Source organism: Jaculus jaculus, chromosome 19 (genome assembly GCF_020740685.1).
Source record: "Jaculus jaculus isolate mJacJac1 chromosome 19, mJacJac1.mat.Y.cur, whole genome shotgun sequence".
NCBI lineage: Eukaryota > Metazoa > Chordata > Mammalia > Rodentia > Dipodidae > Jaculus > Jaculus jaculus.
In genome coordinates, this window is record NC_059120.1 from 12967053 (window position 1) to 12988534 (window position 21482).

The 21482-nt window shown below is 40.6% G+C and overlaps 1 protein-coding gene across 3 annotated transcripts in view; it reads right to left on the reverse strand.

Annotated features, from left to right (window-relative positions):
• Ttll7 (tubulin tyrosine ligase like 7) overlaps positions 1-21482 on the reverse strand; it is a 131345-nt gene that overhangs the window by 36361 nt on the left and 73502 nt on the right. For 2 of the 3 annotated variants that reach the window (XM_045138494.1, XM_045138495.1), the window contains exons 11-17: positions 13756-13903; positions 13502-13575; positions 12102-12237; positions 10500-10586; positions 5784-5982; positions 1560-1768; positions 315-449 (exon numbers count right to left, since the gene is read on the reverse strand). In XM_045138494.1, coding sequence (XP_044994429.1) covers positions 315-449; positions 1560-1768; positions 5784-5982; positions 10500-10586; positions 12102-12237; positions 13502-13575; positions 13756-13903 — 988 coding nt within the window. Of the gene's footprint in view, positions 1-314; positions 510-1559; positions 1769-5783; positions 5983-10499; positions 10587-12101; positions 12238-13501; positions 13576-13755; positions 13904-21482 lie in introns of those variants that run through there. The other variant, XM_045138496.1, reaches the window with a different exon arrangement.

Genomic DNA, 21482 nt, shown 5'->3' on the forward strand with positions numbered 1-21482 from the left:
CCTTATTGGGCTCTCATGATTATGGAGCAAGTGTTCTTAATTGATCACTAAGCCATGGCCCCAGGCCCATTTTTTAAAATATTTTATTTATTTATTTGAGAGAGAGAGATGGGGGCAGATAGAGATAGATAGAATGGGCTCACCAGGGACTCCAGTCACTGCCAACAAACTCCAGATACATGAACCACCTTGTGCATCTGTCTTATGTGGGTACTGGGGAATCAAGCCTGGGTCCTTAGGCTTTGCAGATAAGCACCTTAAGCATTAAGCAATCTCTCCAGCCCCCAAATTTTTATTATACATCAAATACTCACATCTTCTATGAGAAGTTCTGATTCTGCTTCTGTTTTTCCTGGAAAGCGGATCTTCATGTCTTTGAGGACAAACAGGGTCTGACTCGTTAGATCATCTTCCTGTTCTTTTGTTTGCAGTTGCCGCAAAGACTCACTCTTAAATTTGAAAGAAGACAGACATTTGGAGGGGGTCTTATTTCATTGTGCCAGTATAATCTGAAAGATATTTCTAGGTAAAAATGATGCATTTTAATTTCAAAACAGAAAAAAAAAGCATTCACATTTTGAATTCTTAGCATTAAATTTGTATCATTCCCAAGGATATCTTCTATATTTCCTCATAATTACATTTTATTTTGTTCAAAATACTAAAATGGTGAGTGTGCCGAAATAATTCACTGGCCAGCTCCATTTGCTACAAAATTTGATTATAAAAATGATCACAGTGTATCATTTATTAGTACTGAATAAAATCCATTCACTTGTCTTTCATGGTCTTTAATTTTGGAAACAATATCAACATTACAGAAATAGACACATTAAACATATATACAGCCTATCCCAGAGAAATAAATTCACCTGCTTACTGAATTCTATCTACATTTCTAGAATTCATGCCAAAGAGGGGGTACTCTGTGTTAAATTAGTATGCACAAAACATCACAAACAGCATTGTACCAAAGTGCTCTAAATAGAATTTATCAATCTTAACCTATCAATCAAGAGTCCCATTAAGTGGGGGCTGAGGCAGTGACTCAGTGGTTAATGGCATTGCCTTATATAGTATGCTAGCCTGGATTCAATCCCCCAGCCACCAACATAAATTCAGACAGGCATTTGTTTGCAATGGTAAGTGACCCTGGCATGCCCATATACACTAAAAAAAAAAAAAAAAAGTAAATAAATAGCCTATTAAGTGAAACTTCTTACATATCAAATTTCCTCAGATTTATAGACTATATAATATATTGCAAACCACACATTTACTCGGATGAATGTCAAAATTTCCTTCTTGCATCAGCAAATAGAAACTATAAAAACAATAATTTTCTGGGTCAATACATTAGTTCTATGATATGATGAAGTTGTCTTTTAGACTATATCCTCAATTGCAACCTGTGATTAATGACCACACCCAGTTGTAGAGGGTCATAAGTGGAATTACAGAAAAGAAATGAAGTTCCATTTGTCCTCCCTTCAACTGGTCCCTCTGCCACCTACATTCTGAGAACAGTATTTTCTGAAAGTGCAAACTCAATAGCTTACCACCACAGGAGAGCTGGTGGAGCTGATGTCATTACTGTGAGGCAGATGTCTCAGGTAGGAGGAAGCACGGTTTAAGGAATGGGACCGAGAAGCTGAAGTAGGTCTTGCTAATGGTATCACTTGTTGAGAAGAGAAAGGACGCGTGTCCCCACTGGAAGGTACATGAGCAGAGATGGACCGAGGGCAGCTGACTGAACGCCTCATGGAATCTATCAACAATGGAGAAGGTATACTGTTAGTAGAAGTTTCCCTGTGATGAGCCTGTATAAACTAACGTTTATATCAGGTAGAGACTGAATGACAACCAATGCCAAGGCATAGCCATGAAAAGATAAGTTGTAATGAATTCTTCTATTTGTTCAATGAACTTGGGTGCAGAATCTCTGGTATATGAAGAATGGTTATCACAATGCTCTAAGCAACACTTCAAGCTAGCATCTTTAACTGTCAAGCCATCTCTCCAGTCCTAGAAGCAATGCTTCAATGGTATGTCATTAGAGAACAGGAAGAAAGGCAATAAACATACACGAAACATTTACAAACCAGGCATCATGCTAGGTCTATACTTTTATCTTCATCTTCACAGAATTTCTCTGGAGGAGGGATTCCTATCACCCAGAAGCTCAAAGAACTTTCTCAGGGTCTCACAGCAAGACAGGGGCCAAGGGCAGGTTTAAATTTATCCCCAAAGTTCTCTATTTCTATATCAAAGTGCCAACTACTACTCTTGGAATTAAGACTGGTAACTGATTAGAATCTCTGGATAGGTTCAAGATTAATGTTTTTCAAACAGAATCCCACTCTAGTTCAGAATGACCTGGAACTTAATCTGTAGCTCAGGCTGGCTTTGAACTCATGGTGATCCTCCTACTTCAGTCTCCTGAATGCTGGGATTAAAGGCATGAGTCACCATGCCCCTGGTGAGATTAAATATTTTACAGAAAGATTAACAGGACGTCAGGAAAGGAGTCTAGAGAGTGGCTGAAATAAACAGATATATTATAGAATTCAGGACCTATTGAGGGTGAGTTAAAACAGAAGAAAGATATAAGGATGATTTTAATGGAATTTAAATATATAATTGGTTATTACAAGAGCACCACTAAGTAGACAGTCTTATTCACAAAGAAATGAAAAAGCATTTCAATAACAAATTATCTAACTGAAGAAAATACATATGAATTTATAAGAATTATCACAACAAAGATCTAAGGAAAACAACACAATGTTCCCTCATAAGTGAAGAAAATACCGATGAATTTAGAAGTAAATTATCAGAACAAATATCTAAGGAAAATTGTACAATCTTCCCTCATGCATACTAAGGACATTTAAGAAAAAGAACCAACTGTGCCTATTAAGCTGTGCTCTTGATGCAGGGAAATAATCATTCAACACCATCAACCTTGTTCTTTTCTTCAGTTCATATATTCTCTGTTCTGCTGTCTCTTTATGCTTGGAGTATATATCAATCTTCATTTATTAAATAATTTCTTAAAACTCACATGAAGTCAGGTTGAATACTCAAATATTTCTCTTCATTAGCTGTTGGAAAAAATTTAAACCTTTGTAAAGTTGATGGACTAACCTGTGTATGGATGCATTTCTAAAGGCTATTTGGAATAGATGAGAAATATCACACTGCCTCTTGACCTTCTGGAGAATAGAAGTGTACACTCATCCAAGGTATAGATGCTGTTTAAAAACACAAACTCCTGGGCTGGAGAGATGGCTTAGTGATTAAGATGCTTGCCTGTGAAGCCTAAGGACCCATGTTCAACTCTCCAGATGCCACGTAAGGCAGACGTACAACGTGAGGCAAGGGCATAAGGTCACACACACAAGATGGCACACGTGACTGGAGTTTGATTACAATGGCTGGAGGCCCTGGCATGCCAATTCTCATTCTCATTAAAAAAATTAGCAGAGCCGGGCATGGTGGCACACGCCTTTAATCCCAGCACTCGGGAGGCAGAGGTAGGAGGATCGCCATGAGTTCAAGGCCACCCTGAGATGACAGAGTTAATTCCAGGTCAGCCTGGACCAGAGTGAGACCCTACCTCGAAAAAAAAAAAAAAAATTAGCATATACACACACACACACACACACACACACACACACACACACCTACAGGCTCTGCTTGTTAACTTCCTTCTGTACCTGATAAATCATACCACTCTTTGAAAGCACACTGTGTAAGGAATATAGCACTAGTCTTTTTAAGTTAATTACAAAGAAATGCATACATTTACTATAAACAAAGGTTAAGCTTATACTAAAAATATCCATATCATTTATCCTAGCTCCATGGTACACCTGGTCTCTTGCAGACCTAAGGGGATGGTTTAGCTGTGTGAAAACTGCTCAAGGTACGGAAGAAACTATCCTTTGTCCTGAATCCTCAGTCACACTTTTGATCTGCATACAAGAAACTAAGGCAGCTGGACATGCTAGCAATATTTGAGATCAGAAAAAAATAGTCATAAGTTATAGCCACCAAGTATGTGAAAAAGATGTTTTGAATTGTCTTTTATGTGACTAACTTTATGTGACAGATAAAAATATATTCTGTAATTGTTTCCCAAATTAACTATCTACTAAAGAAAGCAGCTATCAGCATCTTTTGGTAATAGAATAGACAAAGACAGTGGGTGGATATGAGGCACCTAGTGCGAGGTCAGGGAGAATAGAAAACAAAGTGAAATCCTTGGTATAATCCCTAGTGAGTGCAAAAGAAAATGTAAGTTATATGGAAAAGGTTATATAATTGAATTAGATTTAAAATGAAAGTTCATCTACAAAGCTTAATTTACTGCAGCATTCTATTTTAGTATAGTATTGTGCAATCTCAGTTTATCATTTAGCCGACTGGTATGAGAACAAGGAACCATCTCAGAGCCATAACAACCCTGGAATTTTTTTTCTCTCCCTTTCTCATATCATTCATCAGTTCATACTATTAAGGGTTAGTCACATTAGTACAAGAAGGATTTAAAAACTGACCAAATTTGGACAGAAAAAAAAAAAGCCATCTTCCAAAATAGAGAAAGAGCCATATTTAGCCAGAGATGCACTGAGAGTACTTAAGAAATCCTTAAAGTGGAGGAAGAGTGAAATAGCTCACTGACTCTGCTATTTATCCACATCTCTTAACAGGAGTAAACAAGTAAGATGGAATGATACATTATTTTCCCTCCAAACACACCAGCTCTCAAAGACAGTGGCAGTATGACACGGGTCTCTACAGAATGTTTGGAAGCAAAGAAAAGACCATTGCTCTAAAATCTTTATCTATTAGTTTCACATTTCTCATATGCTGTGCAAGGAATGACAGTTTTTAAATATCCACATTAGTAAGGAAGCTAATAGAGCAGACATTGCTGGAGGTAGACCAAGACTCACAGCCATGCTTATTGCATTGCTGAGCTGGTCTTTCAATGGTGAGCCCCTACGATATGGGGTACTGAACAAGTGTGACAATACATAATCATAGATCAGACACTGGAGGCAAGGACAGTCCCGGGTTGGAGGTGGCATCATGAAGGAGTTTTTCAATTGAAGGTGGGAAATGAAAATATTACATTGGACATGTCGGGGTGAGAGAAGAATCATGGGCACAATAATGGACACAAGATCCAAAAGAAGGAAAGACCAGAGAAAGGAAAAGAAATAAAGTGAAAGAGAAAAGAACGCAGAAAGAGAAGGACAGGGAGAAGCTGTCTGGTCGCTTTCCTAAATACTTCAGAGACACTAGAAGCCCTGTCTTATGTGCTTGCCCACAGTGAGAATGGAAGACATCATCAACTAATTCACAACAGTTTGCCTCAAAGACACATCCAAGTCAAATGGCCAGAGTAGCATGCACATTTATAAATACAGTTGGCACAGCCAAAGGTAGCAGGAAACTGAGCGAGAGAGTCAATGTAACTTTAAAGAGACTGTAACCCAAACAAGAGCCATAGGGCCTGTTTCATAAAACCCATACAACAACTGAGAACTTGAAATAAAAGGACAGGTCCTTAACTCAGTTCTTTTGCTTTCTATGTGCAGAGGCTGAAAGAGATGGAGGAAAGTGTCCAGGTCTGAAGGAAGGACATAGGACAGAATACAGGTCTCCTCACACACAACAAGGGTTCACTTAGCCCAAGGATTGCTTTTTATTGAGTTCAGGGTTTTCAGTTTAATTCTTCAAGCCTTAACCAGTTTAAGAGGAGAAAGACTTACTGGATTGCTGAATCAGTTTGCAGGGATTGGAATGCTTAACATTAAATGCAACTGGCTTTTCTCTTTTCTTATTGTGACATGCTTCCTTGTCATTCTCGTCAGACTCGGAAGAGCAGCAGCTGCTTTCGTAGCTGCTGTCGCTGCTGCAGTATTTCTGCCTCCTTAGCGACTCCGTGCTCTCGGGCATGCAGCTGAGTGGCTAGAATAGAGGGATGGGTGATCTTGTTAGAATTCCAAGAAAAATGCTTATTGACATAAGCAGATACTCTTTTTAACTTCCCCTTATGCCTGCTGCTTTCTGTGAGATGAAACTCCCTCACCTACAGCCATGGAGTTGCTCAGCCTGCAGAGTGCCTTACTCACAAGCTGCTGCTCCTATGCAAAACTCCTCCTTGAATAACACAGCTCAGTCACCATGAGGAAAGTGCCCGGTCCACGCGACTGTACAATAAAGATCATGTGACAGTGTATATGTGTAAGAGATAGAGGGAGTCAAGAACAACAAAGGACCAAGACGGCAGAAGCTGGAGGAACCAATAGAGTCAGAGCAGAGCCATTCGCTCAGACGATGTGCAGGAAGGAAGGTATTCTCTGCACAACCTACTTACTTCCTGGCACTTGGAGTTGAACCCAGGGACTCACCCATGCGCTCTACCACTGAGCTACATGCTCAACTCCATGCTGCGGATACTGACCTCAGGGTGTCTGTACTCTCCTTACACCTTCTTTTGGAGACACAGTCTCATATTTGTTTTGCCACTGCTTGGGTGCTCCTGTCTAGCAGGCCCTCCAGCTTCCACATTCCAGTGAGTCTGTCTCCCATTGAATTAAGTGCTGGCATCACAGACATACACATCACTTATGCATCACCACTTTACCTGGGTGCTGGGGAATTCAACTCAGGCAGGCAGTCTTGCCTGCATGCACCTGTAACCACAGAGCCATTTATGCAGGCCCTGTCATAACATTTTTTTTCTAATAGCTCTAAGAGAATCACTTATTTCCAATCCCCATAATCAACACTTCCAAAGATGCCCGGAAGGGAAAGGGAGGTGGGACAGTGTCACTTCAGAAAGCATGTGTATAACCAGGAACAGGGTAGTCTTGTAACTCAGTTATTTTCATACTGCTTGTCACACATGCCGCGTGTCTTCCTGCACCCGCTGGGACAGGTTCCTGCTGTTGCATACTAGTGACAGGTTCTCTCTTGAATCAAAGAAAGATGTTTTGATGTTAGCATACACTATGATGAAATCCTTGGATGCCGTGGGGTTTCACTGAAAGAAGGTACATCCTCCGGTGTAACAGTGGAGGATGAAAGAAAAGGAAATAACATTGTGTAAGGTGCCTGGAATTCAGAGTAAGTCAGACCATGCTCGTCTTCAAGTTACAGCCTTTGTAAAGGAAGAAATATCACCAAAGAAGGAAAGAAAATGAATACCCTGAGGTCCCTGCTTGTGTTTAAACATATGTTCTCCTTTTGATGGTCTAATATTTACAGAGTACTAAAAATGTTCAAGCAGATATGCATAAAAACATTTGCCAGTATCACAATCATCAAACACTGACAGGCTTAGGGAATAGAGATTCTCCAGGAGGATGTTTCTTTAGAAGAAACAGTGATACTACCTGGCTAGCTAGAACTGCCTTCCTTCGTGGGACAAACAGCTTTGAGTTTTCCTAAGGACCTTGCCTACATACCGAGTTATCCAACACTATTAAAGAATCACAGGAGAAAAGAGACAGCTGAATCTTTGTGTCATATGTGTGTTTGGGGCTTTTTGACTAACTCCTTGTTCAGGCAGGCAATAAATAATTACAAGTCACAGCAGCAGGGGTTGTGGAGATGTCTCAGTGGCTAATGACGTTTTCCTGTAATGCCTGCTAGGCCTGGACTGATTCCCCAGCACCCATGTAAAGCCAGATGCACAAAGTGGCACATCTGTCACAAAGTTTGATAAATGTCTATTTAGGTACCACTCAACTTAAGAAAAATATTTCAGATAATTTAAGTGGTACTTATCTATACAGCTAATTAAAATTTGCTAACCTCAAGTAAGTGAGAAGTCACTATCTTTCCTAGTACAAGTTGTGTTTAGCTATAATCATTTTCAAGTATTCTTCTACCTACAAAGACCCTGCAGATCAATGTTTGCCATTGATTTGCAGTTCCACCCCTTGAACATGGAACATCCAACAATGAAATTTGGCTTCCATTAGACTCCTGATGAACCTTACATTGACTGTAAGTCATAGAAATGCTTTGATATGAATTTTGCAGTCCTCATCCACTCAGAAATATTGCCAGCTTGAACTATTACAGCAATTGTCCAGTGCATTTCATTTCAACAAGTATGTAGCTCACTCCCAAGACTAGCCTAAAATGAGAGGGTTACAAATCACACACATGTGAATTCTACCCTCAAAGAGGTTAGACTGGTGCTTGGATAGTAAATGTTACGTAGCTGAAATAAAGGACAATGTAAGAAGCCCCAGCGCTTTTGCATTTGTCATTCTGCCACCAATACTGTGTCCCCAGATGGTCTCAGGTTGGGTTTTGCCAAATTGTGATGCACAAATCTTGGAAACTCCTTAAGTATTTCCCCAAGTAGAGCCACGACTATGTAGACAGTCACTTTTACCAATACTCAAAGTCTGTGTGTTCCAAAAGAATTCCCCACTACAGAACATGGTCTGACATCAGAGTTCTCCACACCAGGCTCACTTTACATCATTTCTCTTTCCCAAAACCTTTCACGGAGGCATACCAAACTGTTTCTCCAACACTCAGTACAGGAGCACATCTCCATGCTGTTGCCTCTCCTGTTTTTTCAGCCCCAGTGACCTTTCAGCCCATGAAGGTGTACAGACAACACTACTCCCTTCTCAACTTCCAGTTCGGAGGGCAATGCCCATATGCAGCCACGTGCAATCTTCTCCAGCAAGGCTGCACTCCACACTCTCCTTGGTACAACACTTGCCGCAAGATTGATTGCCTGCTCTGGGCTTTACCTAGGTGCTCTCATCATTATTAAAACCAGCAGTTGGATGAAAACTACAAAAGGAAGTCCTTTCGGACACATTCAACAAATGTTTCTAATAGCTTCGGAGAACAGTGATGAGTCAGACACTTTGTTGTTAAGTGGTGGAGATGAAAATGAACTTCCTCTTCTGTAGGTGCTTAAGGCCTCACACAATGCTGACTCATCACAGCTGCTCTATGTGAAAGTACTATTTCTCTTTTTCTTTTCCCAGAAGAGGAGGGGAAAAGAAATACTTAAGTCTAAATGGGAGTGTAAGCACAAGTTTTGCGCAGAGCAGCAAAGATCCAGTTAGTCCGAAGAGGTCTCTAATCAGTACAGCAACAAGGTAATGCAGGGTTTTTCGTTTGTTTGTTTGTTTGTTTTTGTTTTTCAAGGTAGGGTCTCACTCTAGCGCTGGCTGACCTAGAATTAACGCTGTATTCTCAGGGTGGGCTCTAACTCACAACAATCCTCCTACCTCTCTGCCTCCAGAATGCTGGTATTAAAGGTGTGTGCCACCATGCCAGGCTTGTAATGCATGTTTTTGTTATTGATGTTATTGCTGTGTTGGGGGTATTTGGGGGCTTTGGTTCTTTTGTTTTGTTTTGCTAGACAAGCATTAGAAAGTATAATTGGGATTGAGAAATGGCTTAGTGGATAAAAAACAAGCTTCTCAAAGCCCAGTACCCAAATTCAATCCCCAGACCACTCCTAAAAAGCCAGAAGCCATGGAGGCCTTTGTAATCCCAGCACTTCGATGGCAACATGGGAAGGTGACACACAAGAATTTCCCAGGAGCTCAGAAGCTAGTGGCGAGCACAGCAAAATCCAACAGTGAGAATGAGGCAGACGGGTGAGAAGTGCCACCCAAGTTGCCCTCTGGCTCTCACACATGTGCTATGGCACCTGCCCATAACACACATGCATACACACACGTACAGAGAGAGGGTGGGAAAAATAAAAATAATCTTCTTTAATAACCTGAGAACATAGCAGATTATGAATATTTAAGTATGCCAAAATAGCCTAGTAACACTGAAATATAAATGTAAGATACAGACTGAAAGATGTTTCTAAGAGTTGTCAAATTCAACTTCTTTCTTCCCTATCCATGGGGACTTTGACATATATTAGAACACATGGATGTCATCACCATAGAACAGATGTAAGTTAAAGAAATACCTGCCTATTTATTTATTTTGGCCTACATGACCACATTTTACTCCCTCCTAAAAACCATACCTCCTTTTACTAGCATACGGTCAATGTCACTGGGTCAAAACACAGAGAAGACTTCTTATTCTGGAGTCTTACTCATACTTTCCTTATCACTGATCCTACAAATCTCTTCATGAATTATTTCTCTACAGGCATTAGGAAAACACAACACTACACTTGGAAAATGTGTATTTGTTCTAAGTCCCTCTTAGCCCTGGCTCATTCAGTGCTCATGAGGACTAGGAGCAAACCAAAATAAATAAATAAATAATAAATAATAAAAATTATGGAAAGTAACAAAACTTTTTCTGAGTGTAAGATATTACCAATTTCCCAACTTTAGTGCACTGGACACACAGGTCCTGCAGATCCTTGAGAACAGCACGACTCTTGTGGGAGAGAGCAAGGCTGAAAGCCAGATGCCCTCAGTGGCGTGCACTGTGATGCTAAGGAAGGTGTCAACACAACGCTGTACCTTTGGTCCTCGAACTCTGGCTGCTTTTCCCATCAACTTTTCATCATCAATTTCACATTGTTCCAGAAGGTCCAAAATATCTTCCTCCTGCAACAAATACTTGAACTAACATTGTGATAACTAAAGACTCTAGAACTTATCAGTTCATTAATCTCCATAAAATAATGTGCAAATATTCCAGAAACTACTTAAGGAGGGGAAATAAAAACTTATTGCGAACTCTCTTAAAGAAACTTTCACTGGAATCTGGTAACATAAATGATACACGGCTCAGAGCAAATGCCTTTAACCAAATGTCCCTCTCCTTTCCAGTACACTATTAAGTTCTTACAGGGAAGTAGTTCAACGAATTACCCCACTGAACATTAAAATTTCTGAAAATTCACTTGAATTTTCCAAGACTATATTCCATTAATCATTCATATGCTTATTTGTATAAAATAATATTAAAACTCCAGACAGAAAATTGATGGGCCTAAGAATTTTATTTGGAGAACAATCTAATATTAGAATTTGGTAAGTGGCCATGTTAAACAAACCAGAGCAGTGGCCATACTGAAGAGCTATAATCAATTGTTTCTTGGTTATTAAACCTATAAAACTGCCAAAATATTGTTTCTGTATTTATGATTCATACTTCAACATCCCCTTAAATGAAATGTGTTGGATAAACTATAAAGGTACAGTAGAAATTCATGCCAGGGCTGAGGAGATAGATCAGGATCTTGAGAGTGAGTGTGGTCATCTTGGCATCCAGCCCCAGCTGAGTACAAGTTCCGCTTGTGTGCCCTGTGTGATGAACTCTAATTAAGAGCAGCCAAAGAACCAGTCAAGACTGCAAAATAACAAGCAAGTCCATGAAGACGCCACTTATACTGCAATGGACAACTAGTAGACCTTAAATTAGGGAAGATGGAGAAAGAAAAGAAGGGAAACAGGAAAGAGAAAAAAAGAGAATGGGAGAGGAGAGGAAAAGAAGAGAGGGAAGATATGAGAGAAAAGAATAGAGAGGAGGGAGAAGGATGGGAAGGAATAAATGGGGAGAAGAGAGGACCTTGTTTTTATTTTTAAGCTTTTTGATAAAGAGTGGTAGGCTGGCCTTTTACTCACTAAGTAGGCCAGGCCAGCCTTGAACTCACTCATCCTCTGCCTCATTCTCCCAAATGATGGGATTACAAGCATATGCCACCATGCTCAGTTGAGAGAATTTTAACTACTTGTTCTCATACTCCAAGTCTCTGCAGTATCCAGGAAAAAAAAAAAAAAGACTATACAATATTAGTTATAATCTAAAAGAAAATGTCACAGAAAGGATACTAAATTAATAGGATAATATTGTTACTCAGTTTCACATGCAAATCTGTATATGCAGACATTTCATTATAATATAATATCAAAACAGTCTGATTATAATAACCTGTACACATCTTATTTCTAAAGTCAAATGACTTACTCTGAAGTGTGACAATTGTTAAAATGAAAAGCCTGGAGAGTATCACTAAGGTAAAAATGGGTTTTGTATATAGGACCAAGGTAGGTTGTTTTTGAAGACATACTACCTGGCTTAAACTTTTTCCTCCTAATAAACACTTGTTCTCTTACCTTCATCCTTTTCAAAGGATTGTTCAGGTCTCGCTGCAACGAAGCTGCTCTGCCTGAAAGGAAGGTCTGAAAGGCAACAGCTAACAAATTTTCATACTTTTCAAGTAGTGTTTTATCATCAGGAGGATAAATTCGTCTACCAAAAAAAAAGAGAAAAAAAAAAAAAGCTCAGCTAAACCCATTTGAAAAGAAGCTTTCATAATTTAATGGTTAAGATCAGCTGCTCAGATAACCACTGCCCTCTTGTTTCATGCCAGTAATATAACCAGGTGATAGAAATCAAGATTAATAGCTATAGGAAAGTCATATATCTTCATCCATTACACAAGTCAGCATTTATGTATGAAGAGAAAATTCATTATTCAGTGTCATGCCAGATGACACAGTATATGGGTTTAGTTGGAAGTAGTTGGGGAAGAACAGTAGGTGTTTCGACAAATTGGTAAAATGCATAACTTTGTAGGAGAGATTGGGGGAGTGAGGGGGAAGAGGGATAATACAGAAGTTCTGACTTTGTGTGGTTATGGAAGTATGCAAGAATGTAAAATGAGTAATGGGTGTGGTGGCACGTATATTTAATACCAGCACTTGGGAGGCAGAGGTATGAAGATGGCTGTGAGCTCGAAGCTACCTGGGATCACATAGTGAATTCCAGGTCAGCCTGGGCTAGCGTGAGACCCTACCTCAAAAAAGCCTATCAGAATGAAAAGCGAGTCCCAATGATCTCTTTGGATGACAGGACAAGAATGGGATATAGGCAGGATGGAGGAATGTGTTGTTACTATAGAGGTGTTGAAGGCAGATAAGAACATCTTAGAGGAAGTATTAGAAACTACTATACACCGGGACACATTCCTAAATCCTGAGGAGGTGACGTGGAACTTGGGAGAAGGTGCAATCTCTCCTGGGATACAGGAGCTTTGAGGTTCCCCTTTGGTCCCTTTAGTGGTGACACTGTGACGATGTCCAGTTTAATAGAGTCCACAGCCTTGTCTACTGTCTCTCCCTAGCTCCTTCTAACACATTTTCATTTTAACTGTTTTCTGAGCATTTGGGCATTTAAGGAAATGTACAGTAACCACTACAAATTGGCAGAAAGAATATTAAAAAGATCTGAATTTTGACTTTCTTAAATTACTACAAAATAAAACAGTGCAGACACAGAATAACCAATTGGTTACAAAGACCTCCAACACACACAGCAGAAGCTAGCTAGCAGCTGCTCTCTCAGGTTGACCTACCGATTTGGCTTTCCTTCTTGAATGATATAAAGCAAAAATAAAAAAAATCTCACAATGTAAAAACAGTACTTAAAATAATCTGAGAAGGTTATCAATGTAGAATGATTTCTGGCTGATACCACATTTCTATGGTTTATAAAAAAATGGCAACACACTTACCTATAATTCCCCATATGTCGGTTTTCGTGTTCCTCTCGTGAAATCTGCTTTCGTAGTTGAATGAGTCTCTCCTTCTAGAGATGAAGAAATTTTACAAATAAGAACCTGAGGAGTCATGCAATTCACATCATGAGTACTTTGCTCATATGTTCACACCAGGCTGTGGCTGTAGCTGAGCCAGCATGGGCTTGCTCTCGAACAGCACACAAAGAAAGGTCAAAAAACATAAATACACCAAAATGCAGCGTTCCTACCAGCTCTTCTTTTCGTCTCTCGAGCTGGTGTCTCTGCTGTTCTGAGTCTGAGGAACCTGGCAGGAGCCTTCTTACTGAATTCTGACCATACAGCCTCCTTTGAGCCTCGGCTTTCTGCTTAGCCAAGTTTTTCCTTTTATCACTAGTCCTAAAAACATGAAACACAAGATATGACTCAAGTTAACTTCTTTTCTCATCTCTGTGAGGAGAATCTGCAGAAGAGAATACACACTGCTAACAGGAATCAAAGTTAATTACATTTACATATTCACATACATAAGAGTCCCCTAACCATCCACCAAATAAGGGTTTCCCATAGGCAAGAATGACGTACTGTTCTGAAGACAACAGATAAAATACAAGTCTTGTATGCCTTGGAGAGTCAAAAGCACCTAGCTTTACATCTCACCTTACAAGTTCAGTAGCTCTGAAACCTGTGGCTGAATTAAGTGCTGGATGTGTCCCCTTTTATTAAATGCTAACAATACTAATAGTTCCCTCATGGACATCTTATAAAGATTAATTCGAGTAATTAATAAATGCACTTCTCTTCTTCTCCTTCAACCAATTTCATTTATATTTAAGCACTTTCATTTATACTGACCACATGTTAATACATTTTCTGTTAGGGATGAAATCCCAGAGTAATAGTCATCATTTATTTGAAAAAAAAAAATAGCTGGAGTCATTCTCTCTATTTTTCCCCCTCAATCATGAACACTTAAGTTACAACTTTGATTTTAATAGAAGTCCTGGGATTATTTTCATCTGTGCCTCTTTTCTCTCTCTTCTTTCCCATGTGGTTGAGCAATACCAAATACCCAAAGTTTTAATCAGCATTTTCCCAACAGGTCTCAGTACACTGGCTGGAGAAGCTTTGTTAACCACCTCCTCAATTCCTTTCCACATCTGATAAGCCTGAGTCCGTCCAAGGGATTGCTCTCGCCCTGCCCTTACAAGGCACTATGGTCCAGTTCTGCCAAACCCCTGGACTTTCTGTGAACAAGCTCTGGTCTGTGTTCTACTTCCTAAGTTTTATACAAGTAGTTACACTGAATGAAATGCCCTTGGCTTCCCACCCACTGCAGCCTAGGCCCAGATATGTGCCTGGAGATACAAGAAGAAATGGGGGAGCCACTGCCCTCCAGGAATCAGTAGACTAAACAGGATGTGGGTGGGATGGCATGTAAACAAACACACGGGGTACAGTTGGGCCCAAAGCCCTCAAAGTCTTGGGGGCTCCAGGATGGTGGGTGACCTGGGAGGGCAAGGTAACATTACACTCCCTGCTCCTGGAGAGGGCTCTCCCCTGGAGCTTGGGGTCTCCCTGTGGTTTCCATGTTTCCAAAAAAACATAGGGTCCATATCCCCTCTGCCTGGACCAGACTGGGACAGGACCAAAGTGAAGGATCTGATCACAGGCCCAGAGAAACAGAGCATGGGAGCAGAGCCTGCATTCCTGACGACCAATCTAAGGGCAGGGGAGTGAGATGGGTGGGACATTAAAAAAAAGAAAAGCCAGTCCCATTCCACAGTCCTTCCTATGCTGGAGGAAACTTTTCTGTTTCTCTTTCACTTGCCCTTGCTGCACCTGGCTTCCCAGCTCTTTAATTTTTTATCCAGCAGAAAAGAACTCTTCTTCTCACCTCCGGTATCCCAAGGAGTGCTCCTGGCAATGCCAGGGCTCTCAAATGAAGCAGTAAACTACCCCTTCAGAAAGATAGCCAAGCTTAAGCTGAGTTTTACGAATGAACTGACAAGAATGTGCTCAATATATATGCCAGAGTGCACGAAATTTGTCCCCTGAAGGCTCATGTGTTAAAAGCATGCACTTCAACTTGACAGTGTGCAGAGTTGGTGGAACCTTTTAGGTACAGCACCTAGTGGACGGTGACTGGGTCATTGGAGCCACACCACCTGGAAGAGATGAGCCACACCATCTGGAAGAGATGAATGCCCTTCTTGGGAGACTGCGATAGTACTCTCCAGACTAGATTAGCTCTCATAGAAGTGATTCGGGTCTTAAAGGAACTGAGCTGATTACCGTGAAAGTTGGCTGCTTATCAAGGGGGTGGGGCTCCCTCCGTCTATGTCACATGTGCTCCCCACTATGCACACATCTTCCTTGTCCTCCACACGCAGCAGGAGGCCCTCAGAAGCTGGGCAAAGGACAGCAACATACTCATTGACCTTTAGGATTGTGAGATAAATACATCTGTCTTCTGTATTCATTCCTCATACTTGGATACTTTAATATATAGCTTCAGAAAACAGCCCAACCCAGCAAATGATAACATAAATAGGAAGAAAATTCTGGTGCAAGGTATAGTCTGGATAAACGTAAAGGCTATGCTAAGTGAAATGAGCCAATAATAGGAGCAAACCCTATGATTCCACTGCAATTACAAGCCCTTGGAGACGATGCCTACTTAGAACACTGACTCTTCACTTGGGTCTACAGATGTCTGGTGAGTAACTGAAAACGTGCCCCTTCTCTGCCTTCACTTTGCGTCTGTCTACTTCGGGTCAGACTCCTGCTCATTATTTAATGAGTGTCCACCTAAAAACTAATAATGCAAGATTGATTGTTCTAAATTTATCTAACAAATCTTATCCTCTTCAAGAATAAAAACAACAAAAAGAGCTAAGATATTTTAATGCCAGCTTCCTGAGCTCCAGAAAGGCACCAGATCTCTGCGCACTGCCTTAAACGTGTGTTCACCTTGACTTCCAAGATTAGGGGAGCCTCGCAGATGGATCACCCCATTATGAGGTCATCTAACCAAGTGGGAGCAGTTGCTCAATGACAGGCCCTGAAGCTGCGCTCCAAACAGGCACAATAATCTCACGGCAGGCAACTGTCCCTTCCAGCTACGACAGGGAGCAGGACTTCTCTGGAGCTAATAATAATAATAAATAATAATAATAAACGCACTCACAACACCAGATCTGAGATGATGACAACCAGACCAGTGGGTCCAGCACTGGCCAATCATGTATCACTCTTGCCCCGCCCCAATCTTTCTGGTATTTAATCCAAAAGCTCCTGTCAGTGTCCCCTGGATGGGCTGAGATATTTCAACTCCTCCTTCCTCCCAAAATGGCATAATGATCAATTTCCTTTCCTGCTTTTCTACCTTTTATTTTCCACCTGGTTTCTAGGGAGATAGCAATGCCTAATTTGTTGGGCTACTCCCCACCACGAGAGTCAGGGTTCTGGCCAGCAGTCTACAATACTGTGAGCTACTTAAAGTAGATCTCAAGTTCATGGCAAACATAATGGTAATTACTAGGGTCTGTGGTGTGGGAAGAATGGGAGTTGGGACAAGTTTATGTTTTACAGGATGAAAAGAGTTCTTAATCCCAGCACTCAGGAGGCAGAGATAGGAGGATTACCATGAGTTCAAGGCCACCCTGAGACAACATAGTGAATTCCAGGTTAGCCCAAGCTAGAATGAGACCCTACCTTGAAAAACAAAAAAAAATAAAAATTAAATTAAATTTTAAAAAAGAAAGAAAGAAAAGTTCTTTCTGGAGCTGGGTAGTGATGACAGCTTCACGACAATGCTATGTACTTAATGTCACTCAACTGTACACTTAAAAATTATTACAATGCTTGGCTTCATGAGACCAACATTCACCAGAAGATGAAAATGGAATGGTAAGCTAAATGATGGCAAGTAAAGTCAGGTAAACGTGGAAGTGCAGGACAAGAGTTGTTAGGAAATATGTCTCCAGAGGCGAGAAAAAAGAAATACAAGAAGAGATCAAGTTGGATAAGCATGAAAACTCCAGATAAAAATGTTCCTTGTACACAATCTAAAGATCAAAGACTGACTTGTAAGTGAAGTCTAGGCACTTAAAGTTTATCTAATTATGGGAACCCAATCTGATCAGAACATCAGTTTGTAAAAGTGTCTCTTCAAATCTCCCTTCAAAGGTGCAATCTACACCGGGATGTCAATCAAACAGCTATCTCTGTGATGTGGGCTCTATAGACCAGATATCCCACTGAATCCTATCTGTCTCAAGCAAACTCAAAATTACTATGTTTAAAACTGAATTACCTCTCTCATTCTTTAGTCCATCTGCCTTCACTCTACATAGCCCAAACACCCATATAGCCTCTATCTCGGTAAATAGTGCATTACCAAACTGGTCATGCAAGCCAGAAACCCAGGAGGTCTCAAATCCCAAATACCTGCTAGAGGAGATGTGAACTCAAAACACAAGTCCAAGTGATGTGCACAGCAAGTGAGAGAAAGCTGCTCATGAGAGCGGAATTTAGTGCCCAAAGCAGGAACCAGCAAAATAGCCAGATACACACAAGGAGCTCCCAAAACAGGAGCAAAGGAACAAAGTTCTGAGCGGCAGCCACAGATTTACCAGGCTTCAGTTGATTCATGATAAAGGAAGGAGTCCTACCCTCGGCTTTCATGTGGATGGTTTTATCCTTTACTATCAAGGCAATGAAAATGGGCAAGTAGTTGTGTGATTATAATTAATTCTGTTCTAATGGATGAGATACATAAGGAGAGGAAATTTTATTTATTTTTCTAACCACAGCTCCAAACAGTGTAGGCTTTCTAAAAGTGTCCAGTAAATAAATGTGGATTATATTTAGCATGTATGGGCTGGCGACACATGATCTCCTTGGCAGATAAGGAAATAAATCAAGAAGTTCGTGGCTAAGGAGAAAATAACACCGCTTCAATCATATGGAATTTAAGTGTCATTATACAGCTACCCATCCATTCATCCATCCACTTCCTTATTCTCTAACTTAGTACATATGCATTGGGCACTTTCTTGGCAAGAAACATCCAATACAAACCATCAGACAGCTTCACATGCAGGACTGGAGCTCCAGATGGGGTCAAGGCCACAGACATGCCCGAATCTATATATCACTACATATATATGTGGGTTACCAACTCCAGTATCACATTCACAAGTGATACCACAAAAGGGAATGAAATTGGGCTGGAGGGAGTGCTCAGTGGTTAAGGCACTTGCCTGTAAAGCCTAACAACCTGGGTTCAATTCCCCAGTACCTATATAAATCAATTGCACAAAGTGGTGCATGCATCTGGAGTCTATATGCAGTGGCTTAGGCCCTGAAATGCCCATACTCTCTCATTCTCATTCATTCTCTCTCTCTCTCTCCCTTTCTCCCTCCCTCCCTCATCTCTCTCTCTGATTGTGAATAAATAAGTTTTTTTTTTATAAAAAAGGGAATGAAGTTGACGTGGAAGAACAAAGGCGTAATGAGGACACTGGGAGAATAAGGCGGAGAGCAGAGCGAGAGAAGCCATGGGAGTCCAGTGCTACGTGAGCTGGGACTAGTGTCCACAGGGCCCTGGAGGACCAGTGTCTAAGGGCAGCAGAGTAGGAAATACTACAGGCAATCCATGAATTAGTTTTAAATAAGGAACAAGTAATTCACCTTAATTTAACCTAACTCAACTAATATTTCAGACTTAGGGGCCCATGGGACTGTGAATGTCTTTTCTAGATGCTGTTCCAGTGACTGCCGTGGAACACTTGAGGAGGATAAGACTTCTCAATCCAGGATCAGCAGCACAGCTGGGTAACTGGGTTTTTATCTCTTACTAGGAAAGAAGCATTCCTTATTCTACACATGGTCCTGTTACAGTGTTGTCTATAAAGAGCCCAAAGTCATGCTTCAAGAGCAGCCTCAGTTTGAAGTCACATTATAGTCTACTGGGTAAGTCGAAATATATCAGTTCTGATCCAGTGTGGGAGCTCCTATACTCACCACCATTTTGACAGATCTTTCTGAGCTAAATGCTCATCTTAATTTCCTAAGCCTGAAAGCATACATGTAAAAGTGGACTCTGGGGAGCCCATGGAGAGAGGTGGTGAGATACTGTAAGGAGATCTTATACTAAGATCTGTGAAGAATACAGAAAGATATCCTTTCTAACTCTGAGGAGCTTAAATTAAACAGAAAAGTCAGCCATGCTCAGATAGAATAGCCCTGAGCATAAAAAATAAAATAAATAAATAATGAGCTATGCGCTGTGTAGACTGTGATGCCTGCTAAATATTAAAGAAAAGAAAATTTAACAGGTCCGATCTCTGTAATAAGAGATGGGATATAAGTTATACGCAGTATGGAAAAGCAATCAGGCTATGGAAAAGAGCCAGCCTTCAGTAAGAAAGGGCAGACGATTTGAAAAGTAATCAGGTAATTACTATCCCCAAAAGAAAAGATGTTTGGAGAGGACAAGAAATGACACAAGAGCTATTGTTCAGTTATATTAAGGAAGGAGCTTAGCCTAGATGTTGACAATAAAAATATCTTTAGATTTTTGGACTGGGGAAATGGTTCAGTGGTTAGTGGTTAAGGCATTTGCCTGCAAAGCCTAAGGACCCAGGTTTGATTCCCCAGAACCCACGTAAGCCAGATGAACAAAGGGGTGCATGTGTCTGGAGTTCATATGCAGTGGCTGAACGCCCTGGTGTGCCCATTCTCTCTGCCTCTTCCTATCTCCCCCCACCCTCTCTCTCAAATAAATAAAGTATTTTTAAAAATTCTGTTTAGATTCTTGACAACAAAGAAAACAAAGCAAAAGAAAAGATTTATTCTAGTAGTCTAGATAACATAAATAGGGCATTTCTGTAATTACAGAATAAGTCTACCCAACATTGAAGTGCTCCATGTGAAAATTAATCTCATGATGCTTGACAAGTAGGCAAGAACTTTCCTAATGTTCCTAAGTTTATGTTACTGGGACTTGCCCCTGGAGCTCACATCTGACCATGTGCTACGGAGCCCTCCACCTGGCTGGTGAGAGAAGTTAAGTCTGCAACATACATGTGCACTAAGTGCTAGGAACTGTGCAGAGAACACTATAAATCAATGGGAAGAGAGCTATGGAAGGTGCATTTCAACTCTCCTTTGCTCAGAGGGTTAGAGATTATTGACTCCTTAGTCCACATATATCCTTGACTTAAAAAAAAAAAATATTTATTTGCAAGGAAAGAGCAAGAGAAGAAATGGGCATGCCAGGGCCTTTAGTCAGTGCAAATGAACTCCAGATGCATGCACAACCTTGTGCATCTGGCTTTATGTGGGTCCTGGGGAACTGAATCAGGGTCCTTGGGCTTTGCAAGCAAGCACCTTAACCATTGAGCCATTGCTCCACCTCTACCCTCACCTCTTAAAGAACTAAATGTAATTTCTGAATCGGAATCAACATGTGTGATGCCAAAGATATGTCAAAGATACCTGTCAATTAAACATAAGGCTCAGTCATGACAGTAAGCATCATATAAAATACAGTTTAAATACTATAAAACCATCTAACACTCATACAGGCAACAACAAAACCAAAGGCCGTCTTTTTCTACTCGTTTCTTTGTAATAACTGAAATATGAAGGGAATTTAGACAAGTGCACCTTTTATTAGACAAATTAAAATGCCATATGTATATGCAAAAGCAGGCATTTTTGCCCATCTCTGTTTTTATGATGTTTTTCCACATAAAGCTAAATCTTGATCAGGCACATGCTAAGTGCTTGAAAATAATTGGTAAAATTGTTTGGAAGCATCCCATAACTCTTGTAAAGGTGTTTTGTGTGTGTGTGTGTGTGTGTGTGTGATGCACATGTGGTATGGGTTGTGTGCATGTTCAGTGTACACACATTTGAGTGCAGAAGTATGCAACCCCCACAAACATGGGGAGAGTAGAGTAGAATG